The sequence below is a fragment of the Polyodon spathula genome, unplaced genomic scaffold (assembly GCF_017654505.1).
Source record: "Polyodon spathula isolate WHYD16114869_AA unplaced genomic scaffold, ASM1765450v1 scaffolds_1367, whole genome shotgun sequence".
Lineage (NCBI taxonomy): Eukaryota > Metazoa > Chordata > Actinopteri > Acipenseriformes > Polyodontidae > Polyodon > Polyodon spathula.
Genome location: NW_024472847.1, coordinates 9634 through 25000, shown reverse-complemented (window position 1 = coordinate 25000; position 15367 = coordinate 9634). Strand labels below are relative to the sequence as shown.

Below are 15367 nucleotides of genomic sequence, written 5' to 3'. Positions count from 1 at the left end.
TGGATAGATCATAGTATTCTCTTAAATCAGTATCCCAGTAACCCACATATTTAGTGAACAGACAGACTTCATTTCAGTTAAATAATTTATTGAAAAATTGCATAAATGACCATTAAAATTCAGACAAATACACATCAGTACTGGCATAATTTATAACACTTCAAGTTGAAGTTTTTTGCACAGCGTCCCATCAATCCCATTACGCTGCAGCGGTTCGTTTCAACATCAAACGAATAAATTAATAACCAGATGTCTTTTTCAGTCCAAGAACTGTTATGTACAGTTACATGTGTGGCAGCTCCAACGCGAGTCAACTCTGCAGTGGGCATTTAAGCTTGCAAGCTTTGTGTTAAATTTAAAACAGCTCGTCAGACTTTCTTCTACAAAAAAGAAAATAATTAAAAATGGATAGGTCAGTCCAGGCATGTTTCAGCGGTTTCTGTGAAACTACTTGGCACACAGCCCCACGCCGTTCCTTAAAATTGTCCTGGAACAGTCTGTACTCTGCACACCTCCTGACACTGGATCGGGGCGGAACCACCTCCGTCACAGGCCGAACAGCTGACACACAGAGCAAATCCGGCTTCCACGCCCTCCAGCCGTGTCCTCTTGCTCAACCCATTGCGAGTTGCAACCGGCACAGCCGTGGCGTTGCACCACCCCCATTATCCTTTAACCTCTGTCCGGCTTCTTCACCCTCGCAGCTCAGCCGGGGCTAACGGTTATTGTATGTCTTGTATTCACTTTTGGTTTTCACCCAAGAATGTGACGTGTCATTGTCTTATTCTTTGTTTAAAATTTCTTCCCTGTGCGCTCCTTCTCACGCCGTTGTTTGCGTTCAGCGCTGTTGCATTGAGATGTAGGGGATCCATTGGTTCTTGCAGCGGCTTGCGGCGCAGTAGCTGCCCACTTCCTCAAGAGCTTGGTTTTTCCAAGTATCTGTGTGGGGATTCTGACGAGACAAGACAAAAAACAATGTTACTACTAGTTTTCTGAAAGCGATCTGTGGTATGTTGATTGTGGTTCTTACCGCAATGATCGCTAAATGCGGATTAAAGCGAATTTTTCTACAAACGTAATACGCCAAGAATGCATCCGCAGCTTATTTCCTTTTACACCATATTCAAATGCATGCACTGTAAATGGGTTCGCTTTTACTTTGCACTGGTGCACCCTCAATAAGAAAATGCACCCGTGTGTACCTATTCTGAAGCACAATTCCAGCAACAGTCGAGTTATTAAATTGAGCTGCTGTCAGAGCGCGCTGGGAATGAGCTGGTTTGCTCTGCACATGCAAAAAAAAAAAAATTAAACTTCGGGTTTAATAGATGCCCGCTGGTGCTCGCACTAAATGCACTGTATGATGTGGCAATTGTGAATGTGTTTGCCACCGTTACACTGCAGCGCTGGCTTTCTCGTCGCAGTTCTGGTACTTACAGTGACAAGGATGCAGTGCAGGTCTTTCGGTTCGTTGCCGTTGCTCTCCGCGTCGGTTTCGCCCAGAACCTCGGCTAGTCTCTGCATGCCGGACACTCGCAGGATGTTGATATCGTTGTCGCAGCAGAAAGCTTGAATGAGGGTGAAGTGGATTTGCAAGGCAATGTCCCCCTCGTCTTCCTCGTCGGTCGCTAGGATGCAAAGAATGACGCTATCAGGATCTCTGCGAAAAGAGAAAACAAAAAATTCTTACGGTTAGTTTATTGCTGCTTTTTACTGTACATCTGTATTTCTCATACCGCAATTGCATTGCAAGAATAATGCACGGGGACTGTGTACTTACACATTCATCAGCTTTGCAGACTCGTAGACTCCCACAGTTAAGCAGTGTCGCCTCTGTGCCGCGGCCAGCAACTCTTCTAAAGCTTGGTTTACAGTTTCCATCCTTCGAAAAGAAAAAATATGACATTAGACATGGGTTTGTTTGCATTGCAAGACTTCAGAGTAAAACGACATGCAGCAATTCAGCGCTGACTACATGATACAGCACAGCCTCATTTACAGTTAGAAGTACTGTTCCGATAAACCGATTTTCCTGTTGGCTATGCCGCACAGAACCTACTGATAATACAGCATCGCTATTAAAGCTAGTGCAGGGTACACAGCCGGTGCAGCTGCATCAGGCAATATAATCATCTTAAACTACACTTACTTTTTTTCAGTGGTGTTGCAGCCAACGACTTCTTCCAGAGTCATGTTGTAAGTAAAATAATCCACAAGGTTTGGATAATATCCGTAGAAAATGCGGCGTCAGTTTGCTGCAGTTTTGCAATGAGCTGTACAGCGTAATCCAGCTGGTTGTTGAGTAACAGGATTCGTTTCTAAGTGATAGATGGCAAGCTCCGCTCTGTGAATGATATTTCAGTTTGTGCTGCGTGTACTTGGGAACGCAAAGCTTTTATACACTCTCGCTAGAGGCGTGGTTTCAAACCGAAACCCGCAGTTTCAGCCAATAGCTTTCAAAGGAATCTTTAGCCTTTGAATCAATTGGGTGGATATGCAAATGAGCCCCACGTGGGGTTGCTAGACGTGTTTTTTTCTTTTTTTTTTTAATCCTCTGGAATGCCCGACGCTGCTTGTATAGGGGTTTTCTTCTAAAAAACTACAACAGAAAAATATTAATACCCGAAACTATTGCATAGTCCGCCCTTTTTAGGAAATAAAGGCACTTGTTATGCAACTAGCTGAAATATGTACCAATATTTGTGTTTGTACGGTGCAAACAAATTCATTATTTTTTGCATGAGGTGATTTCAACTCTCGTGACCTGCAACCCTGTGGTTCATTAGCGCCTGACCTAACTCGTGCACAGAGGACCATTGGAACACCGGACAAGCTAATGCAACTCCACGGGTTTTGCAACCCCTGGCAGGTTCACAACACGAACAACACCGCTTGTCTCATGTTTATTATTATGCATGTTTATCGTTTCACGTTTCCCTGATAAAGTTGCGCAATACGTCCAGTATGACACTTTCAGAAAGACAGATGTACAATCCACGTTTCTACATTGATCTGGAACTTTCATCTTCGTGTTTATTCCTGCATAACTTATAACTTTCTACATTATAGCATTATAACATTATACATTGTAGCTTCATAGCATTATACATTGTAGCTTCATAGCATTATACATTGTAGACCTGACATTTTTTGCAAAGCAGCTGGAATCAACCATCAACCTTTGCATTATCTTACGAATTTCCAATCTAAGCACGCTTTTGCACATGTTGCATTTCATAGTAGAGTTGTATAACACAAATCCCATATGTAACTGATTGAGTTGTAAGCATTTTGTGAAACCTTCCAAGCAGCTTGTAAGTACTGTACTGTATTGCAGCCAATTAGCGTTCTCTGGCGCACTCTGGCGGTCAGGCACTGTCCGTGCAGCCGTAGAGGAAAAACATGTTGCAACACGTTGTAATTTTACCTTCAAAACAATTCATCTCGCTTTCCAGTTCCTGTCATATTATAAGGTATTAATGTCACATTCTAAACTTGTGTATGATTGACCCGTTTTAAAATGCAAAGTGGTGTTTTGTTTCCATTAACAAACATAATAAACGTATTCGTGCTATATAGAGTCACATTGGCAATAAGACTCCCATTGCATAGCAGTTAGATTTAATACTGGTTTTACTCTATGAGTTTAATAAGACACCTGAGCTTGTTGCCTATACACTGCGGCTAATGAAACTCGTAGTAAAACCTGGAATGGGTGAAACATGCGTGTAGAAAATTGATCAAGGGCTTTTTTTTCAGAAACGTTAGTAATTTCAAAATCGCAAAAACAAGAACTCAATGTGGGGATTCAAGGTATTGTCTAAGTGGGCGCCCCCTGGTGGACTTCAATACCGTTTCATTAAACACATTTTAAGCCAATGCTGCCACCTGCTGGTACAATTTAATTCTAATTTATACTGAGCTTCATATAACCGCAATGGTAGGGCTATACTGCAACCTTAAAGGGGTTTGTCTATAACTCCAACCGTGGAGCCAATGCAATGTCAAGGAAGTACGGGAGTTTATTATGTTTTAACATTTAAACAAGCAATAACACGCAGTTTGGGTGTACAGGAAAGCAGTATAATAGATGGCGGTAGGTACATTTATACAATAAAATAACAATAGTAAAAATCGAAATCTATGTCAGGAACAAAGAATCGCAGTCTAGCCTGTTAAGAGTTCATTGTACAAACTAATTGCATCAAACTGCAAATTAATCTCAGTTTTAGCTCAAGGAACATTACCCCATCAAAGCAGATCAAGAGGCCTGGCTAATTCCTCCAGTGTAGAGCATCTTACCCTGACTGTGATTAGTCTCCTGTGTGATTGATGGCTCTCAGCCGCGTTTCGTGTTTGATTACAAAGATGAAAAGGTATTATAATCTTTTTCATTTGAGGTAAGCAAATGTTTTTTTTTTTTTTTTGTTTTGTTTTGTTTTCAGTGCCCTGTGGCTGGATGTTGATTCAGAAAAAAAACTCTTAGGTAGAAAAAAACAAAGGATTTTTTTTTCCTTGTTAAACGCCTTTATCGGCGCCTCGAAGGGGTTTCTGGTGCACACGCCATCGTTCCTGTAAGTGTGTTTGTACATTTCACACTGTGAGCTGACTCAGTGAAATCAGTTAGTCATCATCGCTAAAAGCGAAGAGGTAAAGAGGTAGTAACTTGCCTTAGTCGTGAGTCACGGCATCATCCTACAATGTTTATCAGCGGTGTTGTCAGTTACTGTACCTACACACCTCACAGCTATGCAACGAGACCTCCCACAACGAGATTAAGAGATTAGTCCACTAGTGCAGAAAAATACACAGTGCCTTGCAAAAGTATTCAGACCCCTGACCAATTCTCTCATATTACTGAATTACAAATGATACATTGAAATTTCGTTCTGTTCGATATTTTATTTTAAAACACTGAAACTCAAAATCAATTATTGTAAGGTGACATTGGTTTTATGTTGGGAAATATTTTTTAAGAAAAATAAAAAACTGAAATATCTTGCTTGCATAAGTATTCAACCCCCACACATTAATATTTGGTAGAGCCACCTTTCGCTGCAATAACAGCTTTAAGTCTTTTGGGGTAAGTATGTACCAGCTTTGCACACAGTGTCGGAGTGATTTTGGCCCATTCTTCTTGGCAGATTTGCTCCAGGTTGTTCAGGTTGGTTGGACGACGCTTGTGGACCGCAATTTTCAAATAGTGCCACAGATTCTCAATGGGATTGAGATCAGAACTTTGACTGGGCCACTGTAGGACATTCACCTTTTTGTTCTTGAGCCACTCCAATGTTGCTTTGGCCTTGTGCTTGGGATCATTGTCCTGCTGAAAGGTGAATTTCCTCCCAAGCTTCAGTTTTTTAGCAGACTGAAGCAGATTTTCTTGCAGTATTTTCCTGTATTTTGCTCCATCCATTATTCCTTCAATTGTAACAAGATGCCCAGTCCCTGCTGATGAGAAGCATCCCCACAGCATGATGCTCCCACCACCATACTTCACTGTAGGGATGGTGTGTCTTGAGGCATGGGCAGCTCTATCTTGGTCTGATCTGACCACAAAACCTTTTCCCACATTGCAGCTGGGTCACTCTCATGCTTTCTGGCAAACTCCAGACGTGCTTTTAGATGGTACTTTTTGAGTAACGGCTTGTTTCTTGCCACCTTCCCGTACAGGCCAGTGTTATGCAGAGCTCTTGATATGGTTGACTGGTGCACCATTACTCCACTCCCAGCCACTGAGCTCTGTAGCTCCTTCAAGTGATTGTGGCCTCTCTGTGGCTTCTCTCATAAGTCTCCTTCTTGTTTGTGCACAGAGTTTTGAGGGACAGCCTTTTCTTGGCAGTGCCTGGGTGGTGCGATGCAGCTTCCACTTCCTGATGATCGATCCAACTGTGCTCACTGGAATATCCAAACACTTGGATATTATTTTGTACCCTTTCCCTAGTCTATGCATTTGTATTACTTTACCCCTAACTTCTGTAGAATGCTCTTTGGTCTTCATTTTCCTTCAGATTCACAGCCTTACCAATGATCCTTCAACAGTGGGGTTTTTATCCAGAAAATGTGACAGCAACTTTAATGGTTCGCAGGTGGAGGCCAATGGTAAGGTAATTGTGTCCTCTTAAGTGCAATTTCTTTCATCAGTGCAAACTGGGAGCTTCCACAGCACAGGGGTTGAATACTTATGCAAGCAAGATATTTCAGTTTTTTATTTTTCTTAAAAATATTTCCCAACATAAAACCAATGTCACCTTACAATAAATGATTTTCAATGTTTAAAAATAAAATATCGAACAGAATGAAATTTCAATGTACCATTTGTAATTCTTCGGTAATATGAGAGAATTGGTCAGGGGTCTGAATACTTTTGCAAGCCACTGTGTATATATATATATATATATATATATATATATATATAGAGAGAGAGAGAGAGAGAGAGAGAGAGAGAGAGAGAGAGAGAGAGAGAGAGAGAGAAATATGTCTATAGTCATTATATTGTGCGCACAATATGACTTTTTTAATCCTTGAAAAGGTCATTTTTAATATGCTACTGATGCAAGTTTTTTTTAATTTATATTTATATAGCCTACATTTTTTGGTAATGTAAACAAACAGATTATCAACAGGGCCTGCTTTCTGACCACGGGCACAGCACGCTAACCTGTTTGATTGTGTTGCAGAAAAGCAGAGGCCCGAGAACAGGTCAAACCAGTAGTGCAATCTCTTGAACCAGCGTGGCGGGCTGAAAACCAGTATCACCAGCAGCAGCCACCTTGCAGTCCCGCTCAACTAGACACTAAAATATAATTTGGGGTTTTCTTATTTGAACCTCCTGTGCACGTCACAAAGCAAACAGCATTGCCTCCGAGAAGGCAGAACCCGAAACGTTTTGTTTGTTTATTTCTACAGATCTTCCGACGTTTTTTTTTTTTTTTGTTGTTGTTGTTTTTTGCATTTTTTTTAATACGTTTTGCTTTTCCTTTTATCTAAGATCTTTTTATGTGAATCACAGTTAAATTACAGTATCGTTTTGCTAATTAGCCAGATGGGATTTCAGAGCATGGTTACAGATGTCCTTCATAATTAAAAGGCAGTCAGTACAGTAGCACTGTATTCAAATCCGATGGATTGAGCACTCGACTGTCTCCCACTTATATGTTACAAAACGAGGTTAATTAATGGTATAACGGCGCCTCTTTCGCCACCCCCGCTCCTTTTCGCAATGGACAGCCCGCATAATACTGGTGAGAACATCAATGAATACCCTAGATTAGGTATTGTGTACAGCGATCACGTGTAAGAGCTATTAGCGCTTTAATCTTCAATCAAATCTTAAAATTGTAGTCTTCTGGTTTTCCGTTAATTGTTCACGCTATTCATTCCCCGGCTGGCTGGTCTTTACCGGGCTCGCACTGAATACACAAGGCGATCCTTCACGTCCTTCTGATGAAAATCGACACATGAAAACACCCCGTGATGAGTCTGACAGCTCTCTAACACTGTCCCAATCCGTCTATTCTAAATGACGCACAGTGCGTTGCCTTGTTTTATAGTCAGTTTGAGGGTTGATGGTTTAAATGTGTGCGTGGGCTTTGTATTGTTATGTGAGTTTTCGTGAACATGTATTTTCATTTAAAAAGAACATATATTTAAATCGTGGTTCAGGAAAACCAATGCATTTTTTGCATAGGCAACCACAGAGATGGTGACCATAATACAGGAAGGCTAGGCATGGAAAGCAATGTGCTATATTGTCATACACATCTACTGTGGTATATTCCTTTAATGCATTATTTTATTAATATGACAGATGGGTCATGTGTATTAACTACCCTTGTAAAAGTTTACCACAGTAAATCTGTGCTGTGCATTTGCAGTTTCCCCGCGGCTATACTTTGAAATTGCCATTTCGTTCCATCGTTCCATAGAACTTTACCACACCTCTCCTGGCTTCACAATATACACCCGTGCTGTCACTGTGCATTATCACACTTTCCTCTGCATACTATGGAAGAGTAGATCAGTGAAGCATGCCTGTAATAATAGTTGCAGGAGTTCATTTGCATTGTTTCCACTTTATTCCAGTAATTTCAACACTTTGGTGTTGAATTTAGCGTTTAGTTGAAATCTTCCTGGGTCATGTTTTGCTATGAACTTCCATCGACCCCACCTTCACCTTTCTCCTTCAAGGTAGAGCGTGACGTCACTGGGTCCTCAGACAGGCACGCACCCTCCCTGATGTGACTCGACCTGGAGCTATAGCTTCTCAGCAATGCCACCTCCTCCATGCACCCCTATCCTTACACCCTTTCAGCCCGTCTCACACAGACCCTCGTTCTGACTCTGCTGTCCGCTCCACAATGGATCTGTGCAAGTTCATGGCTTCAAATGGAATTAAATAATCATGGATACACAAACTATGACCCCGTCGTGAATGGGCGCCATAAAACTGTCGCAACTAAACTGCCATTCAAACCCAAGATCTTTATATTTCTCTTTTTTTCTTTTTCTTTGAGTTAGGTCAGCCACCTAACAATGCGTCGGGCCAGGCTGGGGTTTGGTCACTGTGACTGTACCAGCACTGTGGCCTGCCGAGAGTTCAAATGGTCAAAGTAGAGTAAGGCACACACATATCAACACTATCATTATTCACGCAACAGTAAAATAAAACACCTCTTCTGTGATACAACAAGCCAACAACTAGCAAGGGAACGCTGCATTCTCTGGAGATAAATACTGCACGACAAAGCCCCGCAGCAGCCGTCCTTTGTTTTGTTTTTATTAGCTGAACTGTTTTTAATACCTCGGTGTCTCGTTAGTAGGTATACATAGCCCCGCGTTGAAAAGGAGGTCCACACATATATGCACCCACTCGCTGTCTTGGGTTCAGACGTGTTATTTTTAACTTGCTGTCGTTATAAACACCGTCTCGACTCGAGTCCCGGCACTGTGTTAACGGTTCATTATTGTGGAAACAGCGCACGGTCACCAGGGGAGCGCACAGGTGGAAACCCTAGCGACAGCACGGGAGACTCCCCACGAGTAAAGCGCTCAGGTGAGCAAAGAGTCTATTTTCAGTACAATATAATGAGCGCTTTTTCCTAATTACCAAAGGTGATTATCTCTTTCTTTCTTTCTTTCTTTCTTTCTTTTTCTTTCTTTCTTTCTTTCTTTCTTTCTTTCTTTCTTTCTTTCTCCTATACGCCACACCCAGCCTCCACTTCATTTCTAACTGTGTCTTCTGGTCTTGGTTTCTGTGATAAAGTGTATTCTAGCATTAACTTTATCAACTGTAATAGCTTGCTTGTTTAATCCCTTGAATCGATCTGGTTGTTCTTCACTCGACTAATAAGCCACAATGTCCCTTTAGTACAGAATTGAACACGACATTAAGCACTTTGAAATGTGTAGAGAAACAAGGCTGTGTGCTTCTCATCACCAACTAATAGGGGTCAGGGGCGAGGTCTCCTGCCCTGGGTCTGGGACAAGCTATCCTGTCAAATGCCACATTTCCATCAGCACCATGAAACCAGTGTGTCAATCTTATCTTAGGGTCATAGCAGGGGCAGTGTTAGTTTCGGCAAAGCCTATAAGTCAGATTCGTTCTACAGAAGTTAGTCGGCACAATAACACGTTCCCCGGTCTACATTCAATCAGCCGGTTCTACTTGCAGCCTATAAGCCAGTCTGTAACAGATGTATCACACAATAAACACAAGAATTACCCCTCGCATTCCACGAATGTGCGATTGTTGTGGGCACGCTTTTACTTAAAAGGAATAAAAGCAATTACATAATTGCATTATTATTATTATTATTATTATTATTATTATTGCTAGTTACAAAGGAATTCACCAGCTTCCAATATTTCCCTGACAGTATAATAGAGCCACAGCCTTCGTGTTCAGCAGACTTTTCCTTCTGCAGTCAAGAGATTTGAAAAGTGACTCTCGCGTCCTTTGCATTGGGCCCTCGTTAGGCAACTTCCCCCATCGGTGTGGAGAGATGGAGTCCTAACTCGGACCGACAGAGTGCACTAGATCTGCTGGTGGTGCAAATGAACAGCTCTGATCTGAAATAAGTCTATCCTTGTGGCAGAGGGAGATGCATAAACGGCGCCCTCCAGCGGTGTAGTGCTGTACTTATAAGTGAGGGGTCGCTATTATCGTTTCTCTTATATGGTGAAAGAGCAGTTTAGTCCAAATGCATTCTGCGGTACAATCACACAAAGCAGAGACCAGCAAATTAATATTACCATCTCCGGGTCTAGTAATAAACTTACATTTCAAAATGACAGCAGCGTGGTTTACGTACTGCTATATGGAGACAATGACGTCTGTTATTAATTGATTCTTCCCCGCCGCGAGGAGGCGACATTGTAAAAGCACTAAACTATCAAGGGGTCTTTTTCTGCAACTGTAACGGAGGCACTGCATTATGGGAGGTGTAGTCCAATACCATTGCGTCACAGAACCCGAATACACGTGAAAAACTACGACTCCCACACACAGCTGGAACACAGTCACACACGCTATCTGTGTGCATGCTGGACTTGGTTTAGCTTGAACAGGAGCGCGTTTGTTTATTCATTAACATTCTATAAATATATTTGGCATTTCCTTGGAATCTGCAAGTGTTATTGCTTTAATTGCCCAAGCCGAGCTTAAGGATGAAAAATGGTAGAATTTCGTTTTTTTAAACACATGACTTAAGTCTAACGTAGGGTGAGTCTTTCTGCGAGGATACAGCGCTGCTCAAAAACGCAACCACGCTCCCCCCTCCCCCTCTGTGCTTTCTTAAGGCCTGTCTGTATGTACTTACATCTAGAGAAATGCCTATCCGATTGTGATGAAATCTGGTTATGAGATTTATACTGCACGTCATTGAGAGTATCACAATACAGGGATGAATGGAACCCACCTATGTCTGTGTCACACTTGCAATTTTTATATCAGCATACAGTGGATGTAGGTCTGAGCTTGCGTTTACAACAGACCTTTGTCTTCAGCTCAGTACCTTTTAATAATGGTTTGGGGCAGATCTTGTTTGAAAGGGTCTGTCTGTCGCCTGTGTTTCATTCCAGCTGTGTTCGGATACCACAGCAAGCTGATGACAGCTGTCAGACATTGATCCTGATTGGGATTCAGACTGGGCAGAGCTGCGTCTCCCTTCTTCTGCTCCCCTGCTGTCAGAATGCAGTGAGGGTCTGGATTAATGTGATGTGCCATAGTGTGGAGCAGATAGGATCAATGTGGATCCTAACTCCCTACCCACTTGCTTTCGCACATTAGTAGAGAAAATGAGGGCATTGGATCTTTCCGAATACTGATGTAACATGCATGTTAATGGAAATTACCTCTATTTAAAAACTGACCATAATATTTGAATGCATTTTTTGCAGTGTGCCACTGTGTTTTTGTAACTGCTTACGCACGTAAAAATGCAAGGTTTGCCATGTGATGTTTCTGAGCTTCAAATGAGCTCCTGCACTTGAACCTCCTGAATTCCTGCAGGAAATAAAGGTAGACCATGTGGTGTATCAGCATGGTTCTGTGTTTCAATAATGAAGATACATTTAAAAAAAAAAAAAAAAAACCCTTTTCTTAGTACACTAATGCGTTCTTGAAATCCATGTATTGTTTATTACAATGTTATGGACCATTTAGGTATGTTTTTAAAATATGGATGCTTGCGTTTAAAATAAGATTTAAACTCTGTCAATCTGTCAATACATGAGAGAAGTCCAGAGGTTACTCTTCCACAATGTGTAGGGCATTATGACTCCAGTCCATTGCATGGATTGGCTCTGGTTCCAACTTAAGGGATCTACCCAGGTCTGCTTTAGAGATACCAGAGGAAAGTCTGATTGGGTACAAAACGTGTTGCTAAAGCTGTATCCAAGTTTCATTCCACGTTCACATGAAGCACTGTTTGTGTTGTTTTCTCAGCATGTCTCGTCTCTCTGGGCTCACATCTTATCCCATTGTTGCAGGTGATTCAACCAAAATAAGAACTGGTCAGAATCTCAGGTCTGGACCTGGTTCAGAAGAGCTGCACTGTTAATTCTCATTATCATTAGATAAGATGTTGTTTTCTCTTCTGAGTATCGTGGACACGCCACCATAGCTGGAAATGACCTTTCAGGTTCAGTTTGGTTTTGACCGATATCGTCTGGTTTCACAGACCCTGATCAGCACTAAACTTAGGCTGGCTTACCCCAGGTAACATTAGGCAGTCCCAAGAACCCAGGCAGTCATTCCTTTTTGCTAATGTGTGTGATACAGTCAGAGACATGTGTAAGTAAAGTGTTTTTGCCATTGTTAATAAAATAAACAGTGTGTTTGGATCCTTTAATCCTCTTTGATATAGAAGTAACTACTCTTTCTTGTGCAATACAGTACTCCCTCCCTAGAGGCTCTCGATTATAAAGCGAATCCTACAGCATGTCCCCCAATTCCCTATACTAGTGATTCATGATATATTTCCACAGTAAATACAGTACCATTGTTCAAACCGTAAACAGCTTCTCAGTCTAACTTTCGTTTCTGTCTCTCCCTTTTGATACAGTATCTGAACTGAAGAAAAGCTGCACTGGCACTTTATAACACAGACATCTTATTCAGCGTTTGTTTTATAACCAAATAAATATTAGACCTGTTACATGGTTATCTTTCCTAATGTATTTACTTTTTTTGCTGCGAGAGGAGCTGCAGCTTTCTCCGGTAGACGAGACGCTTCAGTTTCGTTTCAGCCCTGTTCCGGTTGATGTCATTGATGTGTCAAAAGAAGAAAAAGTGGCCACTTAACTGTGGATCCATTCCCACAGTGGCTCATCCCTACAACTCAACCCTACATCTGCATTGCCATTGAAGGTCATTTGGGAAACGATTGCTGAGCTACCCCCTGCTCCCACTGCCCAATCAACCCCCTTTTAAAAAAATCTCAGGAATAGTTTCAATATTTAACCAGACAACATTTTAAGCAGGTGACGTGCGGAGTGGTTAATAAATCTCATCAGTGCAACCCTTTCCCCTCGGGCCCACAGTAATCAGTGTTGTGTATTGATGTCCTGTGTGTATCGGGCTTTGGGAAACTGGATATTGAGAGGTGCTATATAAGATCTTATTGTGCCGTGTTGTATACAGCTGTCAGTGGAAACGAGATGTAGCCACTGTGTTCGGCTTTCCTGAGGGAATCATTTCAGAGAGCCAGAGAAGCCGAGGTCCGTTTCACAAAAGCTGCTAGTGAGAGAATATCAAAAAATAACTCACAAACTATACGTGTCTCTGGATGTTCTCCAACCTGAGTTCACAAGTGGTCTGGGGTGGTCATGAACTGTTCTCTGCAACACCGTCAGGAGAACACATACACTCACAATTGTGCGAATGTGCAATGACTTTATACAAAGATTAGTTGTTGTGAATCTTCAGCCAAAGAGGGGAGGAGGGGGAGAGTCTCAAGGGATTTGGAGAAAATGCACGTTGGGAGCAGCTGAGCCTCCTTGAAAGAATAATCTTAAAGTCACATATAAGAACGGGAGTGGGTAAAAGCTGAAGTAGACTAGAAGTAGCCAAAACATACCAGAACAGAAACTTACTGAGTCAAAACGGACCAGAACAGAAACTTATTGAGTCGAAACGGACCAGAACAGAAACTTATTGAGTCAAACTGACCAGAACAGATTCATATCTTTGTTCTTAATCCATGTTGGTCTTTCAGGCTGAGGAACTGACCTGCCATGAATTCTTATCTATACAATCTCCTGTAATGCTGGTTTAATTGGAGGAGGTGAGGTGAAGCACCCGTTGTGTAGCCATCCTGCCCCTGGGACGCAGGCTCCTGGCTCATTTCCCCTGCAGGTCAACCAGTGGAGATTGGAACAACCTGCAGCGGATCCACAGTGCAGTCCCAGGAGAGAGCGATGTTTACACAGCGGGGGCGGATATGGAGCCAATGTTTGCACTTCTATCAGAGGACAGGGGAGTCAGCGAAGATGACACGCACACCCGAGGAGCATTCCAGAATATCTGGAGACATCTCTCTCTCTCTCTCTCTCTCTCTCTCTCTCTCTCTCTCTCTCTCTCTCTCTCTCTCTCTCTCTCTCTCTCTCTCTCTCCATGTGCTGAGATGCTGAAAAGGACTTTTCTTTTTTGTAAAAAAAAAAAAAACACTACAGTTAGTGCCACTACTGTAATCCAAATGTTACTAGGGGGTAGATTAAATTTAAAAAAAATACAGTGCCCATCTTATTTCTGATTCATTGCAAAATTCACCACTTTACATAGACGTGATTTTTTTTGTCATTTATTAATTTTAACAAGGTAAAACAAGATTGACATGTACATGCTATATAGGTGTTGTGAAATACATGACATCAAATGTCAAATGTGATTGATTGAGTAGCGCCATAGAACGGGAAATTACCCTGATTATAAAGGGCTGAAGGTTACAGTTATTTGTCCCGCTGAGGATCTCTGTTGCACGACCCAATACGTTGTGCGGAGTCGCTCCATTGTGATCACTTGCGATTGGAGCTGTGCCTTCTTTCCGATGGTGGTTTTTCTGCGAACCGTTTCAGGAACACCTGGAAGACTGTCCTGATGCAGCCACTGCGTTAAAGCACAAGTCAGTGGTACGGGCACCCACGATCACACCCCTTGTGAAGACATAAAGACACTTCAGCTTTCCCTTGATTGTTGCTGAATAGTTGCACACAACCACACTTGCATTTTATATAGGTCTAGTGGACCCCATGACAAGTTACATGACCTATTGAAGACGAATTTCTAATTTCCTCATTTGAGTTGTCAGAACAATACTCGTGCACAACGCATCTGAGCTCTGTACAGTGGAAACACAGCGCTGGTGCACCCAACTCTGCTTCAGTCATAGTTGATTATTAGCAAGTTATCCTATCCCTCAGCGGGAATTTTATTCCAGTGTCGATGCTGTTTTGCCCAGACTAGATATATTTACAGTCCTGCAAGTCTAATAGATTTTTAAAATATTAGCTCTATTTGTCAGCGCTGCCCATCTAGGAATTATGTTTGATAAGTCATCCGTTTGCCTCCCTTGTAGTTTTCATGGTAGCCAGTATATGGTGTATCTGACTGCAGCTCTAATGACCCCCAACACGCACATATTACATTGCTTTATAAAGTCCTTTTCAATTAGACCAGGGAGCCCCTTGCCAGAAGAATAGCAGCGGGGCACAGAATTGGTTTCTCTAACGAGTTTCAGTTTAACTTGGTGTGGGCGGCAGGGACTGCCAGTTCTGCTATATATTGTAATCTGAGAAAGAAGTGGAGTTTGTGTCTTAATCAAAGTCTGTCTAAAAGGAAAACCATCTCCATTGTCCTAATGTTTTA

General features: G+C 42.0%; 1 protein-coding gene across 1 annotated transcript; it reads right to left on the bottom strand.

The window, feature by feature from the left end:
- Positions 1-71: 71 nt before the first annotated feature.
- LOC121309579 (growth arrest and DNA damage-inducible protein GADD45 beta-like) lies at positions 72-2377 on the bottom strand. Its single transcript, XM_041242570.1, has 4 exons — positions 2150-2377; positions 1781-1882; positions 1438-1660; positions 72-952 (listed from the first exon to the last, which is right to left on the bottom strand). Exons 1-4 carry the CDS (start codon positions 2191-2193, stop codon positions 839-841), a joined length of 483 nt encoding a protein of 160 aa, XP_041098504.1. The 5' UTR covers positions 2194-2377; the 3' UTR covers positions 72-838.
- Between the last annotated feature and the right edge of the window lie 12990 nt (positions 2378-15367).